Source organism: Hypoxylon fragiforme (assembly GCF_022984875.1).
Source record: "Hypoxylon fragiforme strain CBS 206.31 chromosome Unknown GGS25scaffold_5, whole genome shotgun sequence".
Lineage (NCBI taxonomy): Eukaryota > Fungi > Ascomycota > Sordariomycetes > Xylariales > Hypoxylaceae > Hypoxylon > Hypoxylon fragiforme.
The window spans coordinates 2,137,053-2,162,210 of NW_026054760.1; the positions used below are offsets into that span (position 1 = coordinate 2,137,053).

The 25,158-nt window shown below is 48.8% G+C and overlaps 8 protein-coding genes across 8 annotated transcripts; 4 read left to right on the forward strand and 4 right to left on the reverse strand.

Annotated features, from left to right (window-relative positions):
- Positions 1-2,392: 2,392 nt before the first annotated feature.
- On the forward strand, positions 2,393-3,632 carry GGS25DRAFT_521798 (NmrA-like family protein; the record flags this gene model as incomplete). The annotated part of the gene is made up of 3 exons (XM_049264114.1): positions 2,393-2,584; positions 2,707-2,918; positions 3,218-3,632. The coding sequence occupies 3 exons, from the start codon at positions 2,393-2,395 to the stop codon at positions 3,630-3,632; spliced, it is 819 nt and encodes a 272-aa protein (XP_049116771.1).
- A 682-nt stretch (positions 3,633-4,314) lies between these two features.
- Positions 4,315-5,465, forward strand: GGS25DRAFT_521799 (pectinesterase; the record flags this gene model as incomplete). The annotated part of the gene is made up of 2 exons (XM_049264115.1): positions 4,315-4,939; positions 5,092-5,465. The coding sequence occupies 2 exons, from the start codon at positions 4,315-4,317 to the stop codon at positions 5,463-5,465; spliced, it is 999 nt and encodes a 332-aa protein (XP_049116772.1).
- A 759-nt stretch (positions 5,466-6,224) lies between these two features.
- On the reverse strand, positions 6,225-9,855 carry GGS25DRAFT_285498 (Vps54-domain-containing protein). The gene is made up of 2 exons (XM_049257506.1): positions 6,658-9,855; positions 6,225-6,592 (listed from the first exon to the last, which is right to left on the reverse strand). The coding sequence occupies exons 1-2, from the start codon at positions 9,756-9,758 to the stop codon at positions 6,346-6,348; spliced, it is 3,348 nt and encodes a 1,115-aa protein (XP_049116773.1). The 5' UTR covers positions 9,759-9,855; the 3' UTR covers positions 6,225-6,345.
- A 539-nt stretch (positions 9,856-10,394) lies between these two features.
- Positions 10,395-13,209, forward strand: GGS25DRAFT_491051 (MCM-domain-containing protein). The gene is made up of 3 exons (XM_049261050.1): positions 10,395-10,913; positions 10,985-12,393; positions 12,458-13,209. Exons 1-3 carry the CDS (start codon positions 10,650-10,652, stop codon positions 12,951-12,953), a joined length of 2,169 nt encoding a protein of 722 aa, XP_049116774.1. The 5' UTR covers positions 10,395-10,649; the 3' UTR covers positions 12,954-13,209.
- Positions 13,210-13,335: 126 nt separating this feature from the next.
- On the reverse strand, positions 13,336-15,813 carry GGS25DRAFT_491053 (uncharacterized protein). Its single transcript, XM_049261051.1, has 2 exons — positions 15,063-15,813; positions 13,336-15,006 (listed from the first exon to the last, which is right to left on the reverse strand). Exons 1-2 carry the CDS (start codon positions 15,484-15,486, stop codon positions 13,718-13,720), a joined length of 1,713 nt encoding a protein of 570 aa, XP_049116775.1. The 5' UTR covers positions 15,487-15,813; the 3' UTR covers positions 13,336-13,717.
- A 531-nt stretch (positions 15,814-16,344) lies between these two features.
- Positions 16,345-17,484, forward strand: GGS25DRAFT_285587 (NPCC-domain-containing protein). Its single transcript, XM_049257507.1, has 2 exons — positions 16,345-16,689; positions 16,754-17,484. Exons 1-2 carry the CDS (start codon positions 16,436-16,438, stop codon positions 17,340-17,342), a joined length of 843 nt encoding a protein of 280 aa, XP_049116776.1. The 5' UTR covers positions 16,345-16,435; the 3' UTR covers positions 17,343-17,484.
- Positions 17,485-19,080: 1,596 nt separating this feature from the next.
- GGS25DRAFT_285608 (amino acid permease-domain-containing protein) lies at positions 19,081-21,392 on the reverse strand. Its single transcript, XM_049257508.1, has 2 exons — positions 20,175-21,392; positions 19,081-20,104 (listed from the first exon to the last, which is right to left on the reverse strand). The coding sequence occupies exons 1-2, from the start codon at positions 21,189-21,191 to the stop codon at positions 19,274-19,276; spliced, it is 1,848 nt and encodes a 615-aa protein (XP_049116777.1). The 5' UTR covers positions 21,192-21,392; the 3' UTR covers positions 19,081-19,273.
- A 723-nt stretch (positions 21,393-22,115) lies between these two features.
- Positions 22,116-24,039, reverse strand: GGS25DRAFT_285640 (cytochrome P450). Its single transcript, XM_049257509.1, has 2 exons — positions 23,743-24,039; positions 22,116-23,676 (listed from the first exon to the last, which is right to left on the reverse strand). The coding sequence occupies exons 1-2, from the start codon at positions 23,932-23,934 to the stop codon at positions 22,129-22,131; spliced, it is 1,740 nt and encodes a 579-aa protein (XP_049116778.1). The 5' UTR covers positions 23,935-24,039; the 3' UTR covers positions 22,116-22,128.
- Positions 24,040-25,158: the final 1,119 nt, after the last annotated feature.

A 25,158-nucleotide genomic window follows, 5' to 3' on the forward strand; every position in this document is an offset into this window, starting at 1 on the left:
TTCTTCCCCCTTCACTCTCTCCTTGCTTGGAAAAACGTGGCGAGGCGGTATCATGATAAAGAAGGAACTAAACTAACTAGAAGCAGTGAGAGAAGAAGGGCGCATGTATGTTTCATGAAACGAACTTGGGTTTCTTTTTTGGAGGGACGGGAACTTTTTTTTTTTGGTGCAATAGATAGATGCTTAGTTGCGATTCGCTGGAACTTCGGCGATGGCTTACATAGTAGGCCGGGTTTAGGTGGGGTGGGTGGTTTGGCGAAGAGAAGCGGCTGAGGGATGGATGGATGAATGGATGGATTGATTGATTGATTGATTGATTGATTGATTGATTGATTGATTGATTGATTGATTGATTTGACGATAGGTGGATTTCTCCGCCAACGGTAGCCGCATGGACACGGCCTAGGCTGTGTTTCGAAATATGTAGGCGTGTAGGTTGGTAGGTAGGATATTGGACATACATACCTAGGTACCTAGTAGTGGGAGCGGCACATCAATCATCATGTGCTACGGTTATAGGTACGTGTGATTTGTTGGGTTGGGGTTGGGAGTTCCTCTTCCTCTGCCTCTTTTTTTTTTTGGTTTTGGCCTATTGGACATTGGTTTCGAGTTTGGCTTAGACCCCCTCTTTTCTTTGCTTTGCGCCACGAAGGAACAGGTGTGCAACGGAAACACAAAGAAAGAAAACGCCATTGAGTTGAGATGGTTTGGTGATTGGGTTGCTGGTCATGTAGGGTAGTTATGGATGTTTACCTAGTTCGCTAACGATACTCCTTGCCTACATGCTTACCTACCTACCTAGGTATGCCGTCGGTAGCTATGTATGTAGGCATATATGTAGGTATGATGGCCCCATCATGGCAACGCACAACGCATTGTATGTAAGGAGTCGACAGCCCTGAGCTTTTACATACATAAGTATAGCATGCAAGGTCAAGTAGGTACCTTAGGTATGTGCGACATCATGTAGCAGCGTTTCGCCAAGACGACACGCGGTCCAAATAAGAATCTGAGACTTTTTGACTTTAGGGGGGGACACCGAACCAAACCTAGGGGAGATCAGAAAAGCCGCACACGCCAAGTTCCTTTGTTTTTGGATGTACAATACAATATGTACATCATCCCAGTTCCATGTTTCTTTATTATGTATCTGCAATGGAGCGGATAGCGACCCCAAGTCCCCTATCCTACATGGTAGGTATAGGTATACGTGTATCCTTGCGAATATCGTCACCATTTCTGCTCTTCTCATTGTCTGCAGATCATCTGCATATGTCGTGCCTATAAGTCTACTGTGCAGATAGGTACCAGACTAGGTTAGGGAAGTATGTAAGTGTTACCTTGGTATGCTGTGCAGGTAGGCCAGGGTCGGCTCCTTGATGACACCTGGGCAGACAGGCACAGCACGGCTTTTGACAGGCAAGACAAGACAAGACAAGACAATACACCCCCCTCCCCTTCGAAATAGAAACTTCTTGTCTTCGTAAGCTTATCTAATTATCTGGTTCGCTCCATATGCACCAAATCGGCGCACATCACTTAGGTAAGAGATGATTTAGTAAGACCTACCATTACCTAAGTTATTACATACGTATCTCCCTACCTAGATTATCTCTTTGATAGCTGTCCCGTCCCGTCTTTCGGTATACCTACTAGAGTGACATATATGTGGGTATCCGGGATCTTTGTCAAGTGCCGGCGGATACTGGCATGAACGCTCCCGACTCCGGACTTTTGCAGCGAGGAAGCCTGCACTCCACGTTTTCATCCTTTCTTTCATTGTTGCAAGTGCCATATTTTAAGCGGCTTTGTCCTAGAGGAACAAAAGACCCCCACTGCCGTCGATCAGTGTAAGTGGTACCCGAAAAAGCGGGAAGATTGCTCCAGTATTATTTGTTCTACTCCTTCCGGGCCCCGACCCGAAGATTGGGCCTCTTCTTTATTTCCTTGGAAACTATTGTCTACTTCACCTATAACGATATTATACTCTTCGGTGCTTACCTAAGTGTACGTTGTATATCAACTGTTCATCGAATACCTCTCCAAAGGACTTAGCACAAGCTACTAATAAACACTTCTCATCCATACCTGTGTGTACACTTCGTATATGACTCATGCCGAAGTAATGATGCATTTATAAGCTGTCCAAATAACTACCTACCAACGTTCGAGCTAGGCTGCAAGATATCTAAAGGACTGACTATACAGCTCGTGCAACTCGGGCTATTACTATGGCGCGCACAGACAGGGGCTTCTCTTGTATAAATAGCGTACTTAATAAAATACAGCAATTTTATATCGAATCAAGTGCTTAGTACCTACCGTACCTGAATAACCTTTATCTTCTCGTGAATTTGCTATTCTCACCCTCACTTACATTACACAACATGTCATGCAACCGCATTGCCGTGTACGGCCATCGAGGCTGGGCCAGCTCGCCATCGTCGATGCCCTCGTGTCCAGCGGCGCACCGATCAAGGTGCTCTACCGGACCAGCTCCGACGTGTCCAGCCTACCACCGAGCGTCGCCAAGGCCGAGGTCGATGTGGAAAATCAGCAACAGCTGATTGACGTTCTACAAGATGTAGATATCCTGATGTACTTGCTCACCGCCACTACGCGATGTTCAGCTTTAGTATTTTGTTTGAACTTTCGTGTTGAGGCTAACAAATACGCAAAGCTCATTAGTCGGCCACGAAGGCATAGAAAGGCAGCACGGCTTTCGTCAGGGCACTCGCAAGCACCAATGTTCAGTTATTCGTGCCGTCGGAACTCGGGTTCCCTGCACGCGATGAGGAAGGCTTGCGGGTTCCGGTGAATAGGAAGAAGTACGAGGTAGAGATGGCAGCTAAGGACGCTGGCATACCCACCGCCACAGTAGCTGTGGGCTGTTTCGCTGAGTCGTCGCTATCCATCAGGTAGGTCAACTCCACGTGGGCCTTCGAGAGGAAGAGTGAATACGAGATCGAGTATGGAAACTAAAACATCTGATCTTAGTCTCATGGGGGTTGATGTGCCCGGAAATCGAATCATATCTATTGGCGATAGCGCGAATCAGCAGATGAACATATGGCAAGAACCTTAACGAATTCTCTTGTGTATCCAAGTCCCAGGAACCCCTTTTGATTTCTCTTCTCTACTACTCTTAGTACCGCGTTTGTCTTTTCACGAGATGAGTTTAGATGCTTGCTTACCTACCTACTCACCATCTTCACAGCACAAGGGACTACGTAGCCGCAGCCTACGCCTCAATCTTCGCTCGCACGCCCCCAGCGCAACTACAGGGGCGAGCCATCAATCTTCCAGAGCTGAAAGCCACCGTGCGCGAAATCGCCTCAGCGCTGAAGAAGAAGAAGCACGGCACAGACCCGCAGATAATTACCCATAGCCTAGAGAAAGTCGAAGAAGAGATCGAGATTTGCATAGAGCGAGGGATCCCCCTCTCGCTGCCGTGGTGGTGCCGCAAGTCGTGGGGAGATGGAACACTGGCAAAGGTGACGGCGAGCGACGTCTGGGAGGTTGAGGGCTACCGGAAAGCTACTCTGGAGGAATTGGTCGTGGACGGCAAGTTGAAGCCGTGCCGGGATATCCCTCCGCAGGTGGTAGAGGCATTCGACGCTACGTTTCAGTAGTATTAACGATGGGGACGATGAAAGTGAAGAAAAATAAGATACAGCTTCATATTAACAACAAGATCGGACCACGGAGTTGTCCTGTCATCTATCACATGACACCATTCCGCTGCCAAGAGGTAGAGAGGGGCGGCATCATAGGAGAAAAGTGATGGAATAGGGGCCATTAATAACAGCATAAGCGGACTTCGAAGTTGGTGATATTCAAGGAACAAATTGGACTTATGCCTCAATGCCCTAAACCTACTTCCCTAGCATATATTACTCAATTTATCCAACACCAAGAAACATGCGTGCCAATTGTCGTGACTAAAGTGTAGCCAAGCCTTGTATGTTTCACGATCTTCCTTACCTCCCTACCCTGGGTAGCATATATCCATCTTGTAGATCTCGTTTAGAGTGGAAAAAAAGAAAAAAAAAAGAAACCCTGAAGGCGGTGCGGAGAAAGGGTTCATCTGATCTCCGGTGACATGCATCCATATGGGATATATCTCCATGTAACAGAACGCACTAGACCGTTTGTTAGTTATCAGCCGATAAATACCTACCTGAGCTACCTGAGTATGCGATTGAAGATTTCACCGCACCTCACCTCACTTCACATTCTTGATATCCATAGGAGAGGTAGCTTAGTTGATTAAGTAACAGACAGACACTATCGTGTGTCTGACCACCTCCCACCATGAAGTCCCTCATCATCGTCACCACCCTCGCCCTCGCCGGCCTAGCCGCCAGCGAAAGCCGCACCTCCGCGCCCTCCGGCTGCATCACCGTCGCCAAAAGCGGCGGCTCCTACAGCACCATCCAAGCCGCGGTAGACTCCCTCTCCACCAGCGACTCAGCCGACCAGTGCATATTCCTCTCTCCGGGGACCTACTCCGAGCAAGTCTTGATCAGCACGCGCGCCGCCCGCCTCACCATCTACGGCTCCACCCCGGACACATCCAGCCACGCCAGCAACAGCGCGACCATAACCTCCAAGCGCAGCCAAAAGGACGGCCTGTCCAACGACGAGACGGCCACCCTCCGCGTGAAGGCGGCGGACTTCCGCCTGTACAACGTGGACGTGGAGAACGCGTACGGCGAGGGCAGCCAGGCGGTGGCGCTGAGCGCCGACGCCGACAGCGGGTACTACGGGTGCCAGTTCCGCGGGTTCCAGGACACGGTGCTGAGCAACAAGGGCAGCCAGCTGTTCGCGCGGTCGCTGGTCCAGGGCGCGACGGACTTCGTGTTCGGGATGGAGGCCGCGGCGTGGTTTGAGAAGACGGATGTGCGGGTGCTGAAGACGTCGCTGGGGTATATTACTGGTAGGTCCTGCTTAATTACTCGCTTTTGAATTTTATTCTTTCACCCCCCCTTTTTTTTCTATTATGTATTTCCTAGGTGGTTTTTTTTTTTTAGTGCCTATCCCCCTCCCCTTTACTCAAAAGAGGAAAGAAAAACTAAAAAGAAGAAACAGCCAACGGAAGAGACTCCAGCTCCAACCCCTCGTACTACGTCTTCAACAACTGCGACGTCTCCGCCGCCTCTGGCAGCAGCGTGCCGGGCGGGGCGTACTACCTCGGGCGGCCGTGGCGCGAGTACGCGCGCGTCGTGTTCCAGAACACGGCCCTCAGCAGCGTCGTCAACGCCGCGGGCTGGCACGCCTGGAGCGACAGCGACCCCCGAACGTCCGGCGTCCTCTTCGGCGAGTACAAGAACTCTGGCGACGGCGCCGCGGCTGCGAGCGCGCGTGCCGAGTTCGCGAGCGCGCTGGAGAAGCCGGTGGGGATTGCGGAGGTGCTGGGGAGTGGGTATAGGAGCGCGGGGTACTATGATGCTGAGTATATGTGATTGATACCTAGGTGTTCTGTGTATAAGCACATAAGTAGGTCAGGGAGGTAGGTAGGCAGGATTTGCGTACCGGTTTACAAATGCAGTGACACTTGGCAGTGTCTTGCTTGCTCTAGGGTATTTTGGAAGCTTGTTTATTCTAACTAGGTACATATATGAGTGGTACCTACCTAGGAATAGGTAGGTAGGTCTGTTAGATATTGAACAAACCCCCTGACGTCGTAACACGCTCTGAGATACTGTGACATGACACAACGTCAGTTAGTTAGACGTTAGACGATTGACGTTACTCGCCACATCATGTATAGATACCTGTACCTTACTTAGGCAGCATTGGTCGAGTAGCACGTATCCCACTAGATAGATGGGTAGACACTGCGTACGAAAACGGCGACGTTTCATAGCCTTGATTTGCCGTAACACCTAGGCACACACATAGGTATAGTAAAATTGCAAAGGAAGAGATGTGTAACAACTATCAGAGGGACATATGTCTTTGCGGCGCAAAGGCCCGTGACTAACGGGAAACATGATCTAGTATATCTCTGGGGTGTTATGTGAAGTGATAGCAACGACATGACAGAAAGGTTCAGTACCTACTAGGTAGGTATGAGTATAGTCTGTATACTGGCTCTGATCTACCCCTATGGGTAAGCATATCGCTCGTTGTCACAGAGAGCTAAGATTTTGAACAGTTACCCATTCACACCCAGACACCGCTCCCAAGCAGCTAGCCTACCTACCTCAGTAGGCTAACTGCAGAACCTCGTCTTAATTCGGTATGCCATCCATCACGTCTACAAGGAAAACGCCTGCTTCAATGCTGGACCAACGTACACCACACAACCAAAATCGAATGAGTGGAAAATCAAATGCCGTCTCACGATTCCTGCTTGCTCTCCGACGAAGACTTTTCCTTAGGTTCCTCACTCGTAGCCCCATCCGCCTTGCTCTCCTCTTCCTTAGACTCGCCAGCACTACCATTTTCCGTTGTAACAGGTGTTTCTGTTGCGACAGCCTGCGCTGGCTTTTTGGATTTAACAATGCCGAGCAAATGCTCACCAGTATCACCAAAGCCGTCTATTTTGCTTAAGCGACCGGTGAGATACTCGATATCAGACTCCATCCTAATTTGCCTGAAATTAGCCACCTAAAACCCGGCAATTGTTATCGTATGTGAATAAGTGCTTACCGATTTACCCCTATTTCGTTCTTAGGCTCCAGTCCTTGCAACGTTCTACCTATTTGGCTCTTATAGCTACCGAACACGGGCGTCATGATTAACCTGACAGTGCTCTCGGGCAAATGCTTCGTGAGCACCCTATGTAACGTAACAGTTTCCTTGGTGAGAGTTTCCATGTATAAATTCACAGAGGACTCGGTCTTCTGATCCCAGTCAAGCGCCTTCATGCTTTTAGCATGCGCTGCGGCGCGACCGCTCATGATATCCACTAGCTTGTCGTAAATATTATTCTGGTGCTCTTGGAAAAGGCGCTTAACCTTATCAAATTCACCCATGAGGGCTGCGACATTCCCGTGGTTTACATTAGGACCTGAACCGGCATGGCGGCGCACGAATTCGCGTACGTGGGGGATAAGTGTTGAAATAAAAGCCAGAGCTTGTGAGGCAAGCGCAAGATGTCTAGTTGTGATGTTCTTGAGGCCCGCAGATTTAGTGGCACCGGCACCGAGGATGAGTTGTGTACACCGAGAATTGAAGAGTTGCAAATATGCAACGAGGGAGCTTGACACGTCTGAGGACATGGAGGGTATGCCGGACATGAGATGTAAGAAGTGAGACATGCCTTCTAAACAGAGTATTGCTGAGTTGGGCAGTATAAACATTTCCGCGTCTATCACTGCGCTCCGCGTTTTCTCTTTAGTCGCCGCGTTCGATTCGGTTCTCGGTCGCCCGCCAGACTTTCCGTTATTATCGTTTTCTGAGAGCGATTCCCAGATCCTACTCCCTTCCAACCAGGCGGCACTATCCTTTGTGCTGCTTTCTAGTATGCGATTGAGAAGCACATTGCTCTCTTCCCCGAAATCTTTGGCACTCCACTGATCTGACTCCATGCCTTGGGCTAGTTTCTGTTTCTCTGCGTCACCATGTAGTTGGATGAACTCTTTGATTTGTGAGTTGACGATGTTCTTTAACGAAGTCCCGCTTCGGCCAGAAATCGCTTCACATTCATTGGCAAAGTAAAGGTTAAGGGTAAAGTATCGCAGAAACCATATAAGAGGTAGATGAGAGCTCTGGTCCGATCGAACGCGAAGTACTTTCACGATCTTTTCTTGAGCGACGTCAACTGCCTGACCGAGAAGATTCGCCATGTCCATAGTCAGATGGATATCTTCTTGTATGTCGCGGTTCGCACTATTAAGAGGTGGTGATTTTAAGGGGGGCGGCGACTTTAAGCCGGCATCGATGATAGGTTCTTGCCCCAATGAGCTTGCAACATCAAACAGCACTTTGACCTGAGTTGTTAGTCTCCTCAATGTTTCTGTAACGCTGATATACATCTTGACAAAAAGGGTTTCGGCGTCCTGTTCGTCTAAGGACCGAATATTTCGTGCGAGAATAGATGATCTTTCCTGCTGAGTTAAATGTTTTGAACTCAGCGTAGATACAGACATCATGGACTCATTATCATCATCGGTGGAGGTTGGAAGTGGCCGCTTAATGAGCATGCGAACTTCACGCAAAACCACCTCGCGATAAGATGCGATAGCAATTGTGACGTGCTTTGAGCGATGTAGTCCGTCTAAAACAGGCATGAGCTGAGCACGAAGGCCTTCTGTGTCAGCTAGGTAAGCCGGATAGGCAGATGATTCTCTACTATGCGCCCCACGCGATCGCATCGTCGAACTACCCCATCTCAGGAGTACATCCTGGGCTGGGACGGCGTCGACATGTCGCCTCAGATCCCCTAGTAATATGTCGATAAACTTAGACTCAAATCCTTTGCCAATGCGGAATCGTAAAGCCGAGATGTCCCCACTGACCCCTTGCAGGGCAACGGCATCTCTCAAATCATATGTTAGGCGACGACGACTTTCGTCCTTGCCTGTATTGATGGTATCTTTGCCAGCAATTAGTTTTTCTAAAGAATCGATGCCTTCCAAGGCCTTTTCAATTTCTCCTGATTCTACTAATGCCTCGCATGCTGCGACTGACTCGACAATCTCCTTCAACTGCTTGACGGCGTCATTGAGTTGCTGCAGATTCTCGCGTCTCCGCTGTTTGTGGACAATATCCAGTCCACTGGCTGCAACCTCGTGATTAAGAGCCTCAAGCTCCTTGCGTAGCGTTTTTATCCTCTCGACCGACTCTGTAGCTTCCGTGTGTAGTTCTCTTAACGATCCCAAGGCAGTGAAAAAAGTTGTTGAAGCGGTTGAAATAGAATATATTAAATGCATCTCGATCGTATCCATATACCAAGACAATTTCTCTTGTAATATCGCATTCGTAGCCAGAGCTTTACGTGGAGCCAAAGCAGTCCCGTTTGCAGCGGTCTTTTCGTCGGCGGAGCCAGGCGGCGGTCTAACCACCTCAGATCGTTCGCTAACAACATCAAATGTACGAGGATTTTCTAGGTGGAAATCATCATCAAAATAAACATTCGGTATAGTCGACAAAGGAGGCGGCCCTTGACTCGCTGCCTTTCGACCGAAACCTGAGCTGGATCTTCTGCGTAGTGGGCGTATAGAGGGAGATTCCATAGGCGATATAGATCTCACAGATGAGGCAGATACCTTTCGCGAACTTGACGGACGACTACCCGGCTTTAGGTGTCCGTCATCCACAACACCCGCAAATTCTTCGCTTCTCCCACGCCCAAACACATGATCACTACCGTCATCGTCGCTCTCTTTTACACGCCGCAGTTGTTCAAATAAAGCTCCAACTTGGGCTAAGTACGGTTGGAATTCGGAGATATCGACATGTGGTATGTTTGTTAAGGTGACTGGCGGGATATCTCGTGCGGTTGGTGGTTTATGGGCACTGGAAGCAGGGGCAGATGTATGCGGCAGCAATCCAGTGCGGACTATCGGCGGTTGAAGCAAGGTAGAAATAGCATTCTGACCGGTTTCATGAACCGTCTGAGACCAAGTACTCGAGGTATCGAGGTGACCTCCGATAGAATGGATGGAGCTCGCAGTGGAACCTCGTCGGGCTGTGGCGTGAGAGGCAGACGAGCCAGGGCGATGATGAAAGGAGAAATCGGATCGGGTGCCGGGGGACAATGGTGGCAAGCTGTCGACAGACTTGCGGGCTCCGGAGTTAGAGAACATAGCGAGGGAAGCCAGAAGGCTTATTGACAAGGCTCGCTGAGGGCTACCGGGAAATCATAGCTTTCCAAAGCGAACTAATCGATCGTCTACTATAAGACGCCAACGCGAAAGAGTTGCGATATCTCGGCGCAACTCAGTTCGGGACAGAAGGAAGTGACTAGGGTGTCGATAGAAATGGAATATCGTTTGTAGGTATGATGTTGTATACGGGTTCAAGCTCGAGTAGGTACGTTATCGCAAACGGTTGGGATGTATTATTTTATTTTGACTTGTTGGTTTTGTATCTTGTAGTCTTTATTAGCCAGCTAAGCTTCCAAGATACATATGTAAGCTCCGACGGTCCTTCGATTTAGCAGTTCAAGTTACACACTATGTATCTACATGCGCTTATGCGCTAATAAGAAATAAGAAAATGGTTACATGCCGCGTCCCGATGATGGCCAGTGCGGCAATGCCACAGGTACCTACCCGAGGACAGCTAATCTTAACTTTTAAGACTTAACTACATATGTAGGTACCTAACCTTAGGTACATCAGTAGAGAGCAGAGGTCACGTGGTATCGGCAGACTTGAAGGAATATGACGAATTGGGATTAGTTTTATCTGTAAGCTCTTAACGCGGACCCAAATTAAACGCGTCTCCAGTTTCGCGTGTCAATTAACAAGTAACGCGAAGCTAGGTAACTTAGTAACTTACATAGTACATCTTTTTTCACAATATTTGAACTTCTTCAACCCCTCGATCCACGATCCACGGTTCACGATCCACATTGGCCACCACAATTCACATAATTCAACTCATACACCACATTCAATCTTAATACCGAAGATATATCAAGGCACAAATACAAAAATTATCTAGGCTAAGATACCTAGTAATCAGTGCAAAACATGGATCGCCAATCCGTATATTCAGTTTCGGTGTTCCAGTCCAATCAAGGACCCAACGAAGATACCCGACTACAAGTACAAGAACAGCTAGTCACATTCATCCTCCAATTCAGACATGACAATATATTTGTCTATCGAGATCAACTAAGAGAGAACGCACTTCTCAAGAATTACTATTGCGATGTCAATATTACAGATTTAATCAAGTACAATGAGGAACTTGCGCATCGACTAGTGACAGAACCAGCCGAGTTGATTCCTCTGGTATGTTGCAAATTCTCCCCGACATTCTCTCCACCGTAGTCAAGCGGCATCAATCTAAGAGCATACAACAGTTTGAAGGGGCACTGAAGAAATGTACACACCGAATCGTTTTCCCTCACGAGCCCAAGACCGTCGTTCCCGAACACCAGCTTCTACTCCACTCCACCGCCGAAGATGTTTCCATCCGCAATCTAGATTCCGAGACGATCGCGAGACTCGTGAGGGTACCCGGAATCGTCATCGGCGCCTCAGTCATGTCTTCTAAAGCCACAGAGTTACATGTCCAATGTCGAAATTGTTTACACTCCCAGATGATTCCCATTTTTGGTGGATTCACCGGTGTTACTCTCCCGCGCACCTGTGGTCGTCAAAGGGCTGCAAACGACCCGACAGAAAAGTGTCCACTCGACCCCTACTTCATCATTCACGAGAAGTCCAAATTCGTGGACCAACAGATCATCAAACTACAAGAGGCCCCTGATCAGGTGCCTGTCGGAGAACTTCCGCGTCACGTTCTCATCTCTGCAGACCGATACCTAACGAACAGGGTTGTGCCGGGGTCAAGGTGCACAATCATGGGCATCTTCTCCATCTACCAAAACAAGGCTTCTAAAAACTCATCCAATGGCGGCGCAGTGGCTATCAGAACGCCTTATCTAAGAGCAGTGGGTATCCAGACGGATATGGATGCTACGGCAAAAGGTTCCTCTATCTTCTCTGAAGACGAGGAGCAAGAATTTATGGAGCTTAGTAGGAGACCTGATATCTACAATATCATGGCCGACTGCATTGCTCCATCTATCTATGGTAACCAAGACATCAAGAAGGCCATATTGTGTCTGCTACTTGGAGGCTCCAAGAAGATTTTGCCCGACGGCATGAAGCTAAGGGGTGACATCAATGTCCTTCTTCTCGGTGATCCGGGTACGGCCAAGTCACAACTGCTGAAATTCGTGGAAAAGGCTGCTCCCATCTCCATCTATACCTCCGGAAAGGGCTCATCCGCTGCTGGTTTAACGGCCTCAGTCCAAAGAGACCATTCAACAAGAGAATTCTACTTGGAGGGAGGCGCGATGGTGTTGGCCGATGGGGGTGTAGTATGTATTGATGAGTTCGACAAGATGCGAGACGAAGATCGAGTCGCAATCCACGAAGCTATGGAACAGCAGACGATCTCGATTGCTAAAGCAGGCATAACTACGATCCTCAATGCACGGACATCGGTCCTCGCTGCTGCCAATCCCATATTCGGTCGATACGACGACATGAAGACACCGGGAGAGAATATTGATTTTCAGACCACCATTCTATCTCGATTCGATATGATCTTCATTGTCAAAGATGAACACACCAGAGACAAGGACGAGCGGATCGCCAAGCACGTCATGGGCATTCACATGGGTGGCCGCGGCCTAGAAGAACAAGTCGAGGGCGAGGTTCCCGTGGAAAAGATGAGACGGTATATTAGTTACTGTAAATCGTAAGTCCAGGCCTACCTATACATTCACACAATTTATTAAAGGCAATCTCTAACCTCATTATAGACGCTGTGCCCCACGCCTCTCACCTGAAGCTTCCGAGAAACTATCGTCTCACTTCGTCTCCATCCGAAAGCAAGTACACGCATCAGAACTCGAAGCCAATGCGCGATCTAGCATCCCAATCACAGTCCGACAACTCGAAGCCATCGTCCGTATCACCGAGGCCCTTGCCAAGCTAACCCTGTCTCCCATCGCCACCGAGCGCCACGTCGACGAGGCCATCCGCCTCTTCCTATGTTCCACCATGGACGCCGTGACCCAAGGCACAACGAACCAGGGCAGCCGCGAGCTCAACGAGGAGGTCGCGCGCGTGGAGACAGAACTGCGACGGCGGCTGCCGATCGGCTGGAGCACCAGTCTCGCCACCCTCAGACGCGAGATGGTCGAGGGCCGCGGGTTCAGCGAGCAGAGCCTCAATCGCGCGCTTATGCTCATGCAGAGGAAAGATACGATTATGTTCCGTAACCAGGGCGCGCAGGTTTATAGGAATGGTGCTTAATTTACTAGGTACCTCAAGGTTAGGTGCCAAAGGTTACCGTAATATCGATAAGGGGCACGAGACAAGATGCATGACATGACGATAGGGTTGGTTCGACGAGGATATATGTAATGCTCTCATGATGAGGTATCTACCCTACCTACCCTAGGCGCCAAAGTAGATATGATGCTTCGTTTTTTTTTTTTTTTTTTGGCTGGGAGTTCAGGTTTAGGCATTGCGATGTGATGGGCAGGCACATTACGTGCCTACAGACAGATATGATTACCATGATGACTCATGGATACCTACCTACATAGGTACCTACGTGCCTAGTAAATCTCTTGGTACATAGTAACGAAGATACTATATCAAAAGTTTCCATATCGCAAAAACACTTCAACGGGTTGGATCAGCTACCGCTGCCTATATTATCGTAAAATTACAGATGGTCAAGACTAGGTATCTTAAGTACTTAAGTAGGTAGGTTTGATATATATCTTGATTCTCACTCCGACACGACCAAACCAACATAAATCTTTCAACTACCTAGGTAAGTAAGTACCTACATACCTGCCTACCTATTTGATACATGGATAGGTAGGCAGGTAGGTATTTTAATCAACATATTTTTCCCCCACCGCGGATATGTAACAAGAGTATATAAGAGTCAGTACCAATACATCGAAACTCATCCATCACTAATCAACACTAAGTCGTCCGTTCATCGCCAAACCTCAGCTTTCAGAGCAACAGAAACATACGAGGATCGCTCAAGTGATTTCAGTTTACGCGTAGGAAAGCGTGTTATCCACCCTCAGTGTCCCCACCACACCCAGCGCAGCTTCGCCTCCAGCAACCGCAGGCCCACGAACGACGATGTCACCTGTGTAATCCGAATCCGTGACCTTGTGAGTAGGCGTATCGCGGAGCAAGATCTCGGTCGAGCTTAGGGGAGGTCCGAAGTGTACGCCGGACCCGTCGCCGGAAACACGGTAGTCGTGGAATTGAGTCTGTGTCACGGCGCCGGCCACCCTGGGCGCGGCGAGGGCGTAAATAACACGGGCACCAGTAAACACACGTAAGTTTGAGAGCGTCTGCTCCGAAAGCCGGGGTGCATCAGTGCCGACTGGGTCGGCAACGTACAAGAGACGGAGCTTGCCAGGGGAGGGGGTTCCAATCTCGGGGCGTAGTGAGTCGTTGTAAGATGCGAGGAAGGATGCAGCGGGCATGGCACCATTTTGTACGAGGCTGCGTGTCTGGACCCAGTGGGAAAGGCGCGTGAAGAGTGAGGCGCCAGTCTTGGTGAGGGTTTCGTCATGTACCTTCTTGAGAGTCTGCGGCGTAGCAACCACGACGGTAGGAGCGACACCGGAAGTGGCCAAGACGAGGTCAGGGCTGATGCCTGCGACAGAGTTGAAGGCAACCGATGAATTGGCGTACAGGGCCGCGAGGGTCAGAACCAGAGGGAAAGAAGCCGAGAGGGAAGAAGATGGCAGGAAAAGGTCAGCTGGTGAGAAACGTTCCCTCTGCGGGACTGCCGCCAGTTGAGCCGAGATGGCAGAAACCAAGTTCTTTTGAGTGAAGCGGACCATTTCCTCGAGTGTGCCAGGCTTCGATTGCCAGAAGATAATAACATCCTGGGTTTCGGTCTTGGGGTCGGCTTCCGGCAGTTCCGTACCGGCAGTAACAGGGTTATCGTTGAGAATATCTTGCCAAGTCGAGACGTTAACACTGCCGCCCATACCCTTGGGCACCTCATTCCAGTCGAGATGCTTGTTGCCCTCATCAACGACCCAGATAAGTTGACGGAGGCCCGGGTAGCTTTTGACAGCATCATCGAATGGGAAAGCGCCGGGAGTGGTTACGACCGTATCGGCACCAGATCTTTGGAGCATCGAAATGACGACATCCGCGGGCTGATCGAAAGGCAACAGGATAGCAGTCAAGTTGTAGAAGCTACAGGCAAAAAGAGTCGCAATGAATTCAACAGAGTTGGGAAGGTAGATGGCGACCTTCTTCCCGCCTTGGGAAGCGATATGGCGTCCAACAAGATTGATCTGTCGAGTAATATCGTCTAAAATTGTATTAGCCATGCTTTATCCTTGAAGCTAAGAAGGAGATGTTATATACTGAGGTTATGCTCGATGACTCTCTCACTGCCTAGTACGGTAAATATGCGGCCCTTGGTTTTAGGACTGTCACCTTCGGAAGTTCCAGTGACAGCTTTACGCCAGACATCCCTCAGGTCACCATCTCGGCCAGGAGCCCATTTGGATGCGCCGGGATCCTTAACGTTCAAGCCACTATTAAGCGGCATGCCATGAGGTGCCGAATGACCACGGTAGACAGGCGACTCTCCATCATTACGAACGGGGGAGCCGGAGGCCTGGCGAGCAAGAAGCATAGGATGGGTCTCTGGTTCTACTCGGTTCATGATTGAATATGTGATGATTAGCGCGAAGGCTGTAATGACAGCAGTAGAGTAGCCATTCCATTGACTGAGGATGGAACTCAGTCCTTCGTCGAACTGGTTCAAAATGCTACCGACACTCATATTTGGTCGGATAGCTTAATAGATACCTAATATATATAGTAACAGCAACTGAAAGTTGTAAATATTAGGATCTAGTAAGTATATTTGATCGATAGAGTAAAAGCAGTCCGAAATACAATATTAACAGCCATCAAATAACAAAATGGTAAGTAGTATATAGAAGGAAAGGCTGTGTCTCCTTCAACGTGACAAAATGTATGCGCCGCTGACGAGAGGGTTTAGTTAGCTGTGAAGTAGATGAGAGATGGATATGAAATAGGTGGATGTTTGGTGGATGTTTGGTGGATGTTTAACGGGTTGGCGGGTGTTGGTGGGGCTTCAACTGTGTGACGCAGTAAGAAAGTCCGGCCTGCCGTTTAAAACAAACACTGCCTAGGTGCACTAGACTAGCCCGGTCATTACTAAAAGTAGGTACATACCGAATACGCAGTTAGGTGGCCCGTGCAAGCTAATCCCTGCAGCAACAATGATTAGTGGACCCATGGATGGATGACTAAGGATATCCATTTCAATGTGGAGCCAAGCAATTGCTATTGTTTTCGCAGGCGACCTAGACAACCAAATATTTGATCTTTACTAACTTAGGTAGTTATTGTCTTGAACCTTCAAAGAAAACAAAAGCAGAAGTATCCAGCACACGAGCTCGACAACAAGGCCTGCGTTTGCAGCGCCATTTTACTAACCATACTAACCTTAGGTACTAACGAATACAGCAAGTCAAATATCAACCAAATGTTATAATTTGGTATCCAGAAAGAGTTCGCCATCCTCTCGTTTCTTCCCTTCTCTCCTCCATTTCGCGAGTATCTCCAACCTTCTTTGACAACTTACTCGCGTCTTCCAACTGCCAAATCTCATTTCCCGAGGCGACACCCAAAAGCAAAAATCTTTGATCTGTATTCAAACTTCGAACATACAAAGGTAGAGAGAGGAGAAAATTACAACAGTTATGTCTCTGTCTACCGCCAAAATAGTTTTGACGACTCCCAAGAAGTCAACACCCGCGACGCCACCCGTTACCGACAGTCCAGGCACGTGGCGACATCCACGCTTAGAAGAGATTACTCGACGTCAGGATGCTACCACATTCACCGACAAGAACGTGACACGCATTGCAATCAATGTAGCTGTTTTTATAATATGTATTCTCCTACATACCTTCTTAGCGCGAGTGTTACCGGGCAGAAAATCATGGCCCTACTTGTACGTTTCCGACTTCCATTCAACCTCTCATTAGATGTATGCGACAAACTAACTATTATTCTAGAGTCTGGTACTACTCTAGATACGTGTACTGGGCCATTCTTGCCATCCCTTTCTTCAACATAGGCGCCAATCTCCTGCCTCTCCTCAGATCCAAGGATGATCTTTCCGATATCCCTCTGACTCCCGGCCAACGGCGACTACTTGGCTTACCGCCTACCTCCGCGCCGCCCACGCCTGGCTCCGTGTATAGCACACCGCCACGATACTCCCGAACCCCCTCGATCTCCGGTTCTGCGGGTAGCAAGCGCAGCTTCTCAGGTTCACCAGCGTCGAATCACGCGAGCCCCACCACTGGAAGCGGAGGCGAGAAGAACTTCAGTATTATAGGGTCGCCGAACAGCCCTTTGCTGCAGAAAGCCATGAATGGCGCGCGCCGCTCCTCGTTTGGATCTTCTGGCAGCATCTTCGGCAATAGTACGTTCGGCGCTAGCACGTTCGGTGCCAGCACTGCCTCATCGATCTACGGAGGAGTTCCGGACAGTCCAAGCCCGATGACGGGAAAGAGGAGCACGGTTGGTCTGAACAACAAGTGGCTTTACGAGAGGGGACGGGATCGCAGATCCTCGGGCAATGCTTGGCTACACACATGAGACGGGCCAGAGCAGTGTATGATAAAGAGGCTAGCCGTGCTACGTTTACCAACTGCTGCCTACATGGAATTTAGTATAGAGATCAATACGAACCAGAGGAACCAAAAAAATATTGCATCATTAAACACTTCACAACGAACTTGGAACTCATGTTTCCGAAAATTGCATGGTATGATTTATTGGTGATGGTCTAGCTATCTTGTTGTAATGATTTGACTACAATGCATCTATTCCTTCGCCACACGGCCCATGATGCCCTCGACAGTTTCCCAGTACCCGTTCTTTTTCGTTGGCCTGGCTTCGCAGCATAATCTGACGATAGACAGGTGCTTATGCATCCAAAGGCCAGCCCGCACCCCGGCCATCGCCAAAAGCTTTTCGCAGGCTCCGTGTCTAGGTAGGTAGGTATTCCTCCAGCTTATCGCAGCGCGTAATCACCGGCCCTTCGTTCGTGAAACGGTTGCGGAGGGCAAGGAAAAGGAGTATGGTGGTGAAGAATATCGGGGTTACCTGTTTCGCGGTCTGCTTTCTTGTGCGAGGGAGGGGGGACGGGGGCGGGGCGGGAGGGACATGGAGAATTTCGATGGCTATGTGTCAAGTTGGCGAATCGGTCCACACGTTGTATCTGCGTGGGTTTGCCAGGGGCGATTCCTGTAACTGGGCAATCGATCCAGAAACAAAGCATAAGTCTAGGCAGGTAGGTATCGAAACGTTTTGGGTGATGTTTTTGACGAGGACAGTTCTCCCGGTGAGTGTTAATGCAACGCTGCTGCACCGACCCCGGCCCGGCCCAACACCATCGACGGGGTTGCGCATTCTGAGCTTGTTCGGTGATGAGGTTCCGGATCCAACGAGACACGTTGAACGATTGCCTTCTTGGATGTTGGGCTCCTGAAAGCGTCAGCGGCCTCTGCCTGAAACTTCCGCGGGCAGCCCGTGTGTTCGTCGAGGGCATGGTAGGGGACGACCGGAAACCGTCGACGAGCATCGCTCGCTTGTCGGTCCGGCGCAGTCAAGTCGATGTTCCAATACCCCGGCAGTTGGATAAGTACAGGAACAATTTGAGCCCGAGCAATGAATCCGAGGCGTGCTTAGGGTCTGCCTCGATGTTCATTGCTTCGACTTAGGTATGTAGGGTTCCGCTGTGGCCCTTGGTATGCCTACGAGTCCAAATAGGTTGGTTGGAGCAAGGGACCTTGTTAAGTAGACACACGCGGCTCACACCATATGGAAGTTTGTGGTATTTATGTGAAGAAGACTGGGGTCGTATGGCCCCTGAGTGTGCATAATAAAGGAGAGACGTTGTTGATCATGGTGGGTTGTATATATAAATATATAACACATTAGCACTGGGATTTTACTACATAGATGACAGGCAGGATTATTCAGTATGAATGAGACAACGAGTCTAAACACTTTCATACAACATAGCCTCTTTAAATTCTCAACCATCTTGATTTCCGAGCCACACATGAGTCATCAGCTAAATAGGATGGATAAAATCACAAATACACCGTTTAATATTTACCTAGTAGCCCGTACATAGGTACCAGCGAAAACTTGGAATATTACATACATCATGTTGCTTCTCCTTACAAGTATCACATGCTAGCACCTAGTTAATGAGTTTAGGAAGCAGGGCACCTAGACGCTTTGTAACTTGTTATATTCATTCAGTGTACACGCTTGCGCGATAGTCTGCTACTTAGCTCTTCATTTGTATTATACTGAAAGGCATATTTGTATGCCCTGTATGCTACCCGGGTTAGTCACCAATGCTATCAACAGCGAGATGCATCTTCTGTATGACTCCCCTTTTTACTCCCATTGACCTTATGCTCACTCGCAATGCTTTGTTACTATGTCCAATTGCTGAAAATGTTATCGAAAACGCCATCCCAAACATGGAGTCATTGGTTTGATCGTAATTTTCAGCTTCGCCATCGTTTCCAGAACTTCCAGGCTGGCGCCGAATTACCAGAGCTGATCTCCCGCTTGGAGACCTGATCGCGACCTTGTATCCTCCAAAAGAATATCGGTATTCCCGATAGAACAAATGTGACGACAATAAGGGTCTTCAATGGCTGGGCGAATACTGCTCGACTAAGTAGGAACAAGCTCACGCAGCAAAATATAATCGGTGTCGTAATCCAGGTCTTATAAGGCCTTTCGAGATGCGGTTCCTTGACTCGTAGGATAATGAGCCCTAGAACAGTGAGGAAATAAAAGGAGTACCCTGCAACACCATAGAATGTGATGAGTTCCCCAAACTCGCCGACGATGACGTATGTAGCAGTTAAGACACCGTTCAATACTAAGGCGTTTATCGGCGTGAAGAAGAGCCCTGTGTCTTCGTCGCCGATTATGCTATGCAATCGCTTGGAAAACCAGTTCCTCGATCTCATACTCGTCATGCCAGGCTCGCGAGAGCCAATACCGACGCGGCTGATAATGGTTGGGACATAGCCCTCCTTGGCAGCAGCGTACACAAGTCGACTGCTTGTGAAGGTGGATGAATTGAGAGCGCCAAAACATGAGGCACTAACAATGAGCGCAAAGATAAGCGCGCCAATGGGGCCGAATACTTTATTGCCGAACATAACGGCAACCGTATTGGTGGAATTGAGAATATCCTGTGGTAGAACGAGGAAGTATGAGAAATTGGCGAGAAGGTAGCAAATAATCACCAGAGGCATGGCCGTATGTATTACACGCGGAAGATCTCTTGACGGATTTCGAAACTCGCCTACTACATAGTTGGTCTGTTTGTTACTCGTTAGTATTAAAGGGGCTTTGGCAATTTTGCAGCATCTTCATAAGCTGGCAACTTACATTATCCCAACCATCATAAGCCCAGAGTCCCGCGTATAAGGCAACAGCCCAATGACTTCCATCTGAACTCGTGCCTTCAAACCAAGAGTGGGTTTTCCAGTCCGTGTTGGCACTGCCAGAAGTAGAAAACCCGGTAAGGGCTACCACAATCCCACATATAGTAACGCCTATCAAGGCGATGAATTTCAAGAACATAAGCAAGTCGTTTACGCGAGTCCCCAGCTTTGTAGACACGCAATTCAAAAAGGTTACGAGGAACAGTCCGACAAGACCCACGCACTTGTTGATCCACGGGTCTACTGTCTCAGCTTCGGCTCCGATGAAGGCGCGTACGAGGTACTCGCCCATAATGATGGCAATAATAGCAGCACCACCTGGCTTTAGTACAAGGACAGCCACCCACGTAAATAGAAAACCGGCTAGCTCGCCCATGATCTTGGATAGGTAAGCCTGCGCTCCTCCATTCAGAGGAATGGCACCGCCAAGTTCCGCATAGCTTGCCGCGCCTGTCCAGGCGAGTACACCCGATATTGCCCATACAATTAATGAGGCACCTGGCGAGCCAACGTTGACATTGACTTGACTCGGAGTTGAGAATATACCGGAACCAATTATTAGCCCAACGATTAGACCTAGCCCATTCAAGTACGTTAAAGTCTTGTGTTTTTCTAACGAAGGCCCCCCCAACCCACCGTGCCGTTGCGCGGCTGCTGTTGATGCGCCTAAGGGAGCATATCCGGGGGCGTTAGATGAAGAGAGGGGGAAAAGGTTCGCAGCATAGTCGAAATTAGAAGTGACAGAGTATGTCCTGCCATGACCAGGTCCGGACCTGGCCAAAGGGTTGTTGTGATCTAATGGATCATCTTGTTCTAGCGAAAGTCTACGCGAAGAGGATATGGATGGTCTCGAGTCTGTATCTGAGTAGGTGTCGGGGCCGTGACTTGAAGAAGCTAAGGAGGCAAGTTCGAGAGAATCTCGAGCGCCAGGGTGGAGGGCGGACGAGTATTGCGCGGGCATCGCAGGTAGGTAAGGTTAGTTATCGAAAATAGTATAAGATGATAGCCTCGGCTATTGTCTAGGTTCTTTATGGTTTGTTCGGGGGAGAAGCATGTCGACTATTAAGATGGCGCGAAAGACGACGCAAAGGAAGTTGGTGGCGCCTCGGGAGCTGGTGATGTCAGACCTGTCGGACGCTCAAGTAGGTACGGTACTAGCTACTAGGTAGCCAAGAAGAATACTTACACAAACGTCTACTGTGTTAAGACAATTGTGTAATTGAATTGTAATTGTGTTGCGGTACTAGAAAGATTATCCAAACAATGAGTACCTAGTGGTATGAGGAAAAAAGGCTGAACCGCGACAATGCGTGTGACGGGTAGAATTGTGTAAGGAGAAAGAGTGAAAACGGTGCTAAAGTAGTATGGAACAAATGAATCAATGCGATAAATTAGTGAAGCGCGAAGCTTGTTTTTTGATCCTTCCCATTAACTTTGGACAGTTCCCCACATCGCCCTTTCCCCTTACTAGGTTTAAGTTTAAATCTCTATAACAAGTTAAAAGAATGGCCCATGCGTAAATCTATTATCCCAAGTACCGTGGTTAATTGGCGCCAAGAAGAGTTCACCTTACCCACTTACTTCATCTTCTTCATTTTATTCGACAGCAAATACCGATGCTACCCTCAACCATTCACCCGTGCAACTACGGTATTACGGTATCACGGCACGATTTGTTTTATTCTGCGGTGAGTGTATATTAATTAGATCATTATATACAAGGTCAGGTAGGTTATATACACCATCCCTACAGCCAGGCTCTATCATGTCTAACACCGTCGTACCTAGTATTGTAGCTCAACTTGAACCAACTTGGAATTGTACAAACGCCACACCAGTTATCCTCACCCTCACAGCCGCACGCAGTTCTTAGTATATACTTCATGACATCCCGCAAATCATGACTCTTCCATGGCAGACCTGAGACGAAGATAGCACTGCGTCGGCTCTCTCGCAAATTTTTGCACAGCTCCATACCCGTTTAGCTCTGGGGGGATCTCTAGTAAATGAAAGTACCAGATGGTCATGGCAAATTGAATACGAAGAGCCTGAACCGCTAGCTTGCGACCAAAGCAACCACGTGGACCCAATCCGAAGGCTAACGTCGGCCCGGCTAAGGGATCAAACACCTCCGTACCCGTTTCTGGGTCGAGGACTAGCCATCGCTCCGGCTTGAACTCAGCAACGTCGCCGTCATCCCAGGCCCCCGTCAGAACCTTACCGTCACCCCCGTAATGCCGCGCCCCCGGACTCCGCACCGCTTCATCTACAGCCATGTTGGGTTCTAGATAACCCGCACCATTGGCCATGAAAAATACATCTGTACCCTTAGGGATGCGATATCCCAGGACCATCGTGTCCTGCACAGCAACACGTGCCACGAAAGCGATGGTGTTAGCGTGGCGCAGCACCTCTTCGACGACGGCGTCCAGGTATGGTACATGCGCTTTGATAAGCTCCTGGTACGTCGGCGCGCGCTTTTCCTGCGCAGCCTGCGGGATCGCCGCATGTAGCTTGGCGCGTAGCCTGTCTTGCACAGCTTGATTGTTAGTCAAGAACTTGACGCCCCAAGAGACTGTCGTCGCTGTTGTGTCGTTTCCAGCCATCATGAAACCGAAGAATTCGTCAGCGATAGCGCGCCCGTGGTACGCGGGTGGCCTGCCGTGCTTCGCTGCCACTTCTCGCTCCCGGAGCAATACAGAGTGAATGGCGCTCCGGGGGCGGTCATCGCCGCTCTTCATAAGCCGAAGCGACTCGTCAACCTTGTCCCTGATGAACTGGTCTTTGATAACTGCAGCTTTCTTCATGTAGGGAAATTGGCGGAGTACCCAAGATGTCAGACGCGGTACTGGCGATGATTGAGTACTTGTGACTAAATCTGCGAGAGTTCCGACAGCCTGGAATATCCTAGGAATCACACCGTCTGGGAACGGGACTGGCGTATCAATGTCGTCTGGAATCTCTGGAGTCCAGCTGGATATGGCATCGAGTCGCGGAAGTGTGATGCTATCATCTTCAGAGAGTCCGAATGAGGACGCAAAGATTGAATCCAGTGCCCCATATACAATGTCGTGATCTGCCGAAAATGGACGTCCTTGGGCTACGTCGCACTTGACCTGCCATACCTTTATGAGGGTGCACACGGATTTGTACACTTCAGGAGCACTGATTTGGTTTACAAAAGTAGGTGCCATCAGATGGTTAATGAGGTTTCGATTATCCTTGAAACGGGCGTCGGTTGACAGAAATTGAATATGTTGTTCTGGGAGGATGCCATTAATAAGATCACCAAACATGTTGCTCCGGTCAAACTCCTTTGTGCGACGTAGGAGTATATCCTGACTTTCAAAGGGGTCTGTTACTACTACCCACGGGCGGGACATAGGTTTGATGAAGGCCTGAATAATAGGACTTCGATGTCTAACTGTCATCGAGGTAAGCCAACACTAATTTGATTTCCATTAGTTGACAATCTCCCCCAGGCATCACTACCTCATCCTAGGGAAACCTACAAAAACGCGCCCAGTGCGCTTGACATAGTCCATCATCTCGGGAGCATCGCCGAAAATTTTAGACGCGGCATTCTTGTTGTATGGGATTCCCGGGATTGGCTTCGGAAGTACGGCGCGATACGCTAGATATAGACCCAATAGGACGCCGGCGACGATCAGCGTCGCTACTGAGGAAGGAAACTGCAAAATCATAGTGAAGCAGGTAAATTTCCTCTAATGATGGTAGAGTGAATGCACACTGCTTAAGCCATCCAACCTAGCAACATTATTTATATTCCGTCAGCATCTGCAAAGCGTCCAATGGGCTAAGTTTTGCCTGATGCTGACCAATGAGAGATGATATATTACGCGACCCGTGCATCAAAAGTACCTGTATATGCCGCTGAATCTCTAGTGCTCATCAATGATGCGACGTCCAGTGCAAGAATTGTTACACTCGATTGCTCCTCGTACAATGATCGAATGGACGAAAGCGGTCACTATAGACAGGATGCGACACCGTGCCTCTATCGAAGCACCTCACCTACGGAAAGTTCCATTGCGGTATGAATATCCCTACTTATTTAGGTAATCATGAACTTCTTTTTTATCTCAAGAGTAGATGTGCCACGTAAGTAAGAACCTCGTGTGTGTTCCAAGAGTCATCTTATTATTAACTGGCATTGACGAGTAGCTGGAGCAGTGCCAAACTTGTACATATGCAAACCTTTTGACTTATACATAGAAAATCTTAGAATACTATAATCTATACCTAGGTAGGCATGGAGGGCATTTTGAGGGACTTTTCCATACCTACCTCGGGCAGCCTACTACGCCGATCCAATGACGTCTAGCGATGCCAGGATAGTAAGCAACTACCAAAGCTCTAGGAGCTAGTAGTTACCTTACATTTTATCAGTACCTAATAGGTGTCTGCTTGCCAGCTCAATAGCACCTAGCAGCTAAAGAGATGAAAGTTGAAGGCATTCTGAACTAAGCAAGCCTTAATACTAGATTCGCCATCGGGGATAGCCCCTATGCTATCACAATGAAAGGCAATATCCTGAATTCTTAAGAGGTAGCGACATCACTAGGTACACAAACCCTTACTAGGTACCTACTGACTTAAGTAGAGATTTATCAGAGTATCAACCAAGAATTTGTCGGCTGAGGCGAGTAAGACAAATGGTTCGCGATGGAATTTTGGAATTTGACGACCTCTGGGACGCAATGGCAAATCGTGCTCAGCATTTCCCCGCCATCAGAAGATACTAAGTACTTAGCTACAACCCTTTCTTACCTACTGACCCATGTTTTTTGCCCGGTAGATGATAAAAAGATAATACGTTTCTAAGCGTACAAGAACTATTTTGATATTTTGTGCTTTGTGAATATGAAAGAAAGAAAGGGGTATCGAACATGAATTAAATGAAAAGG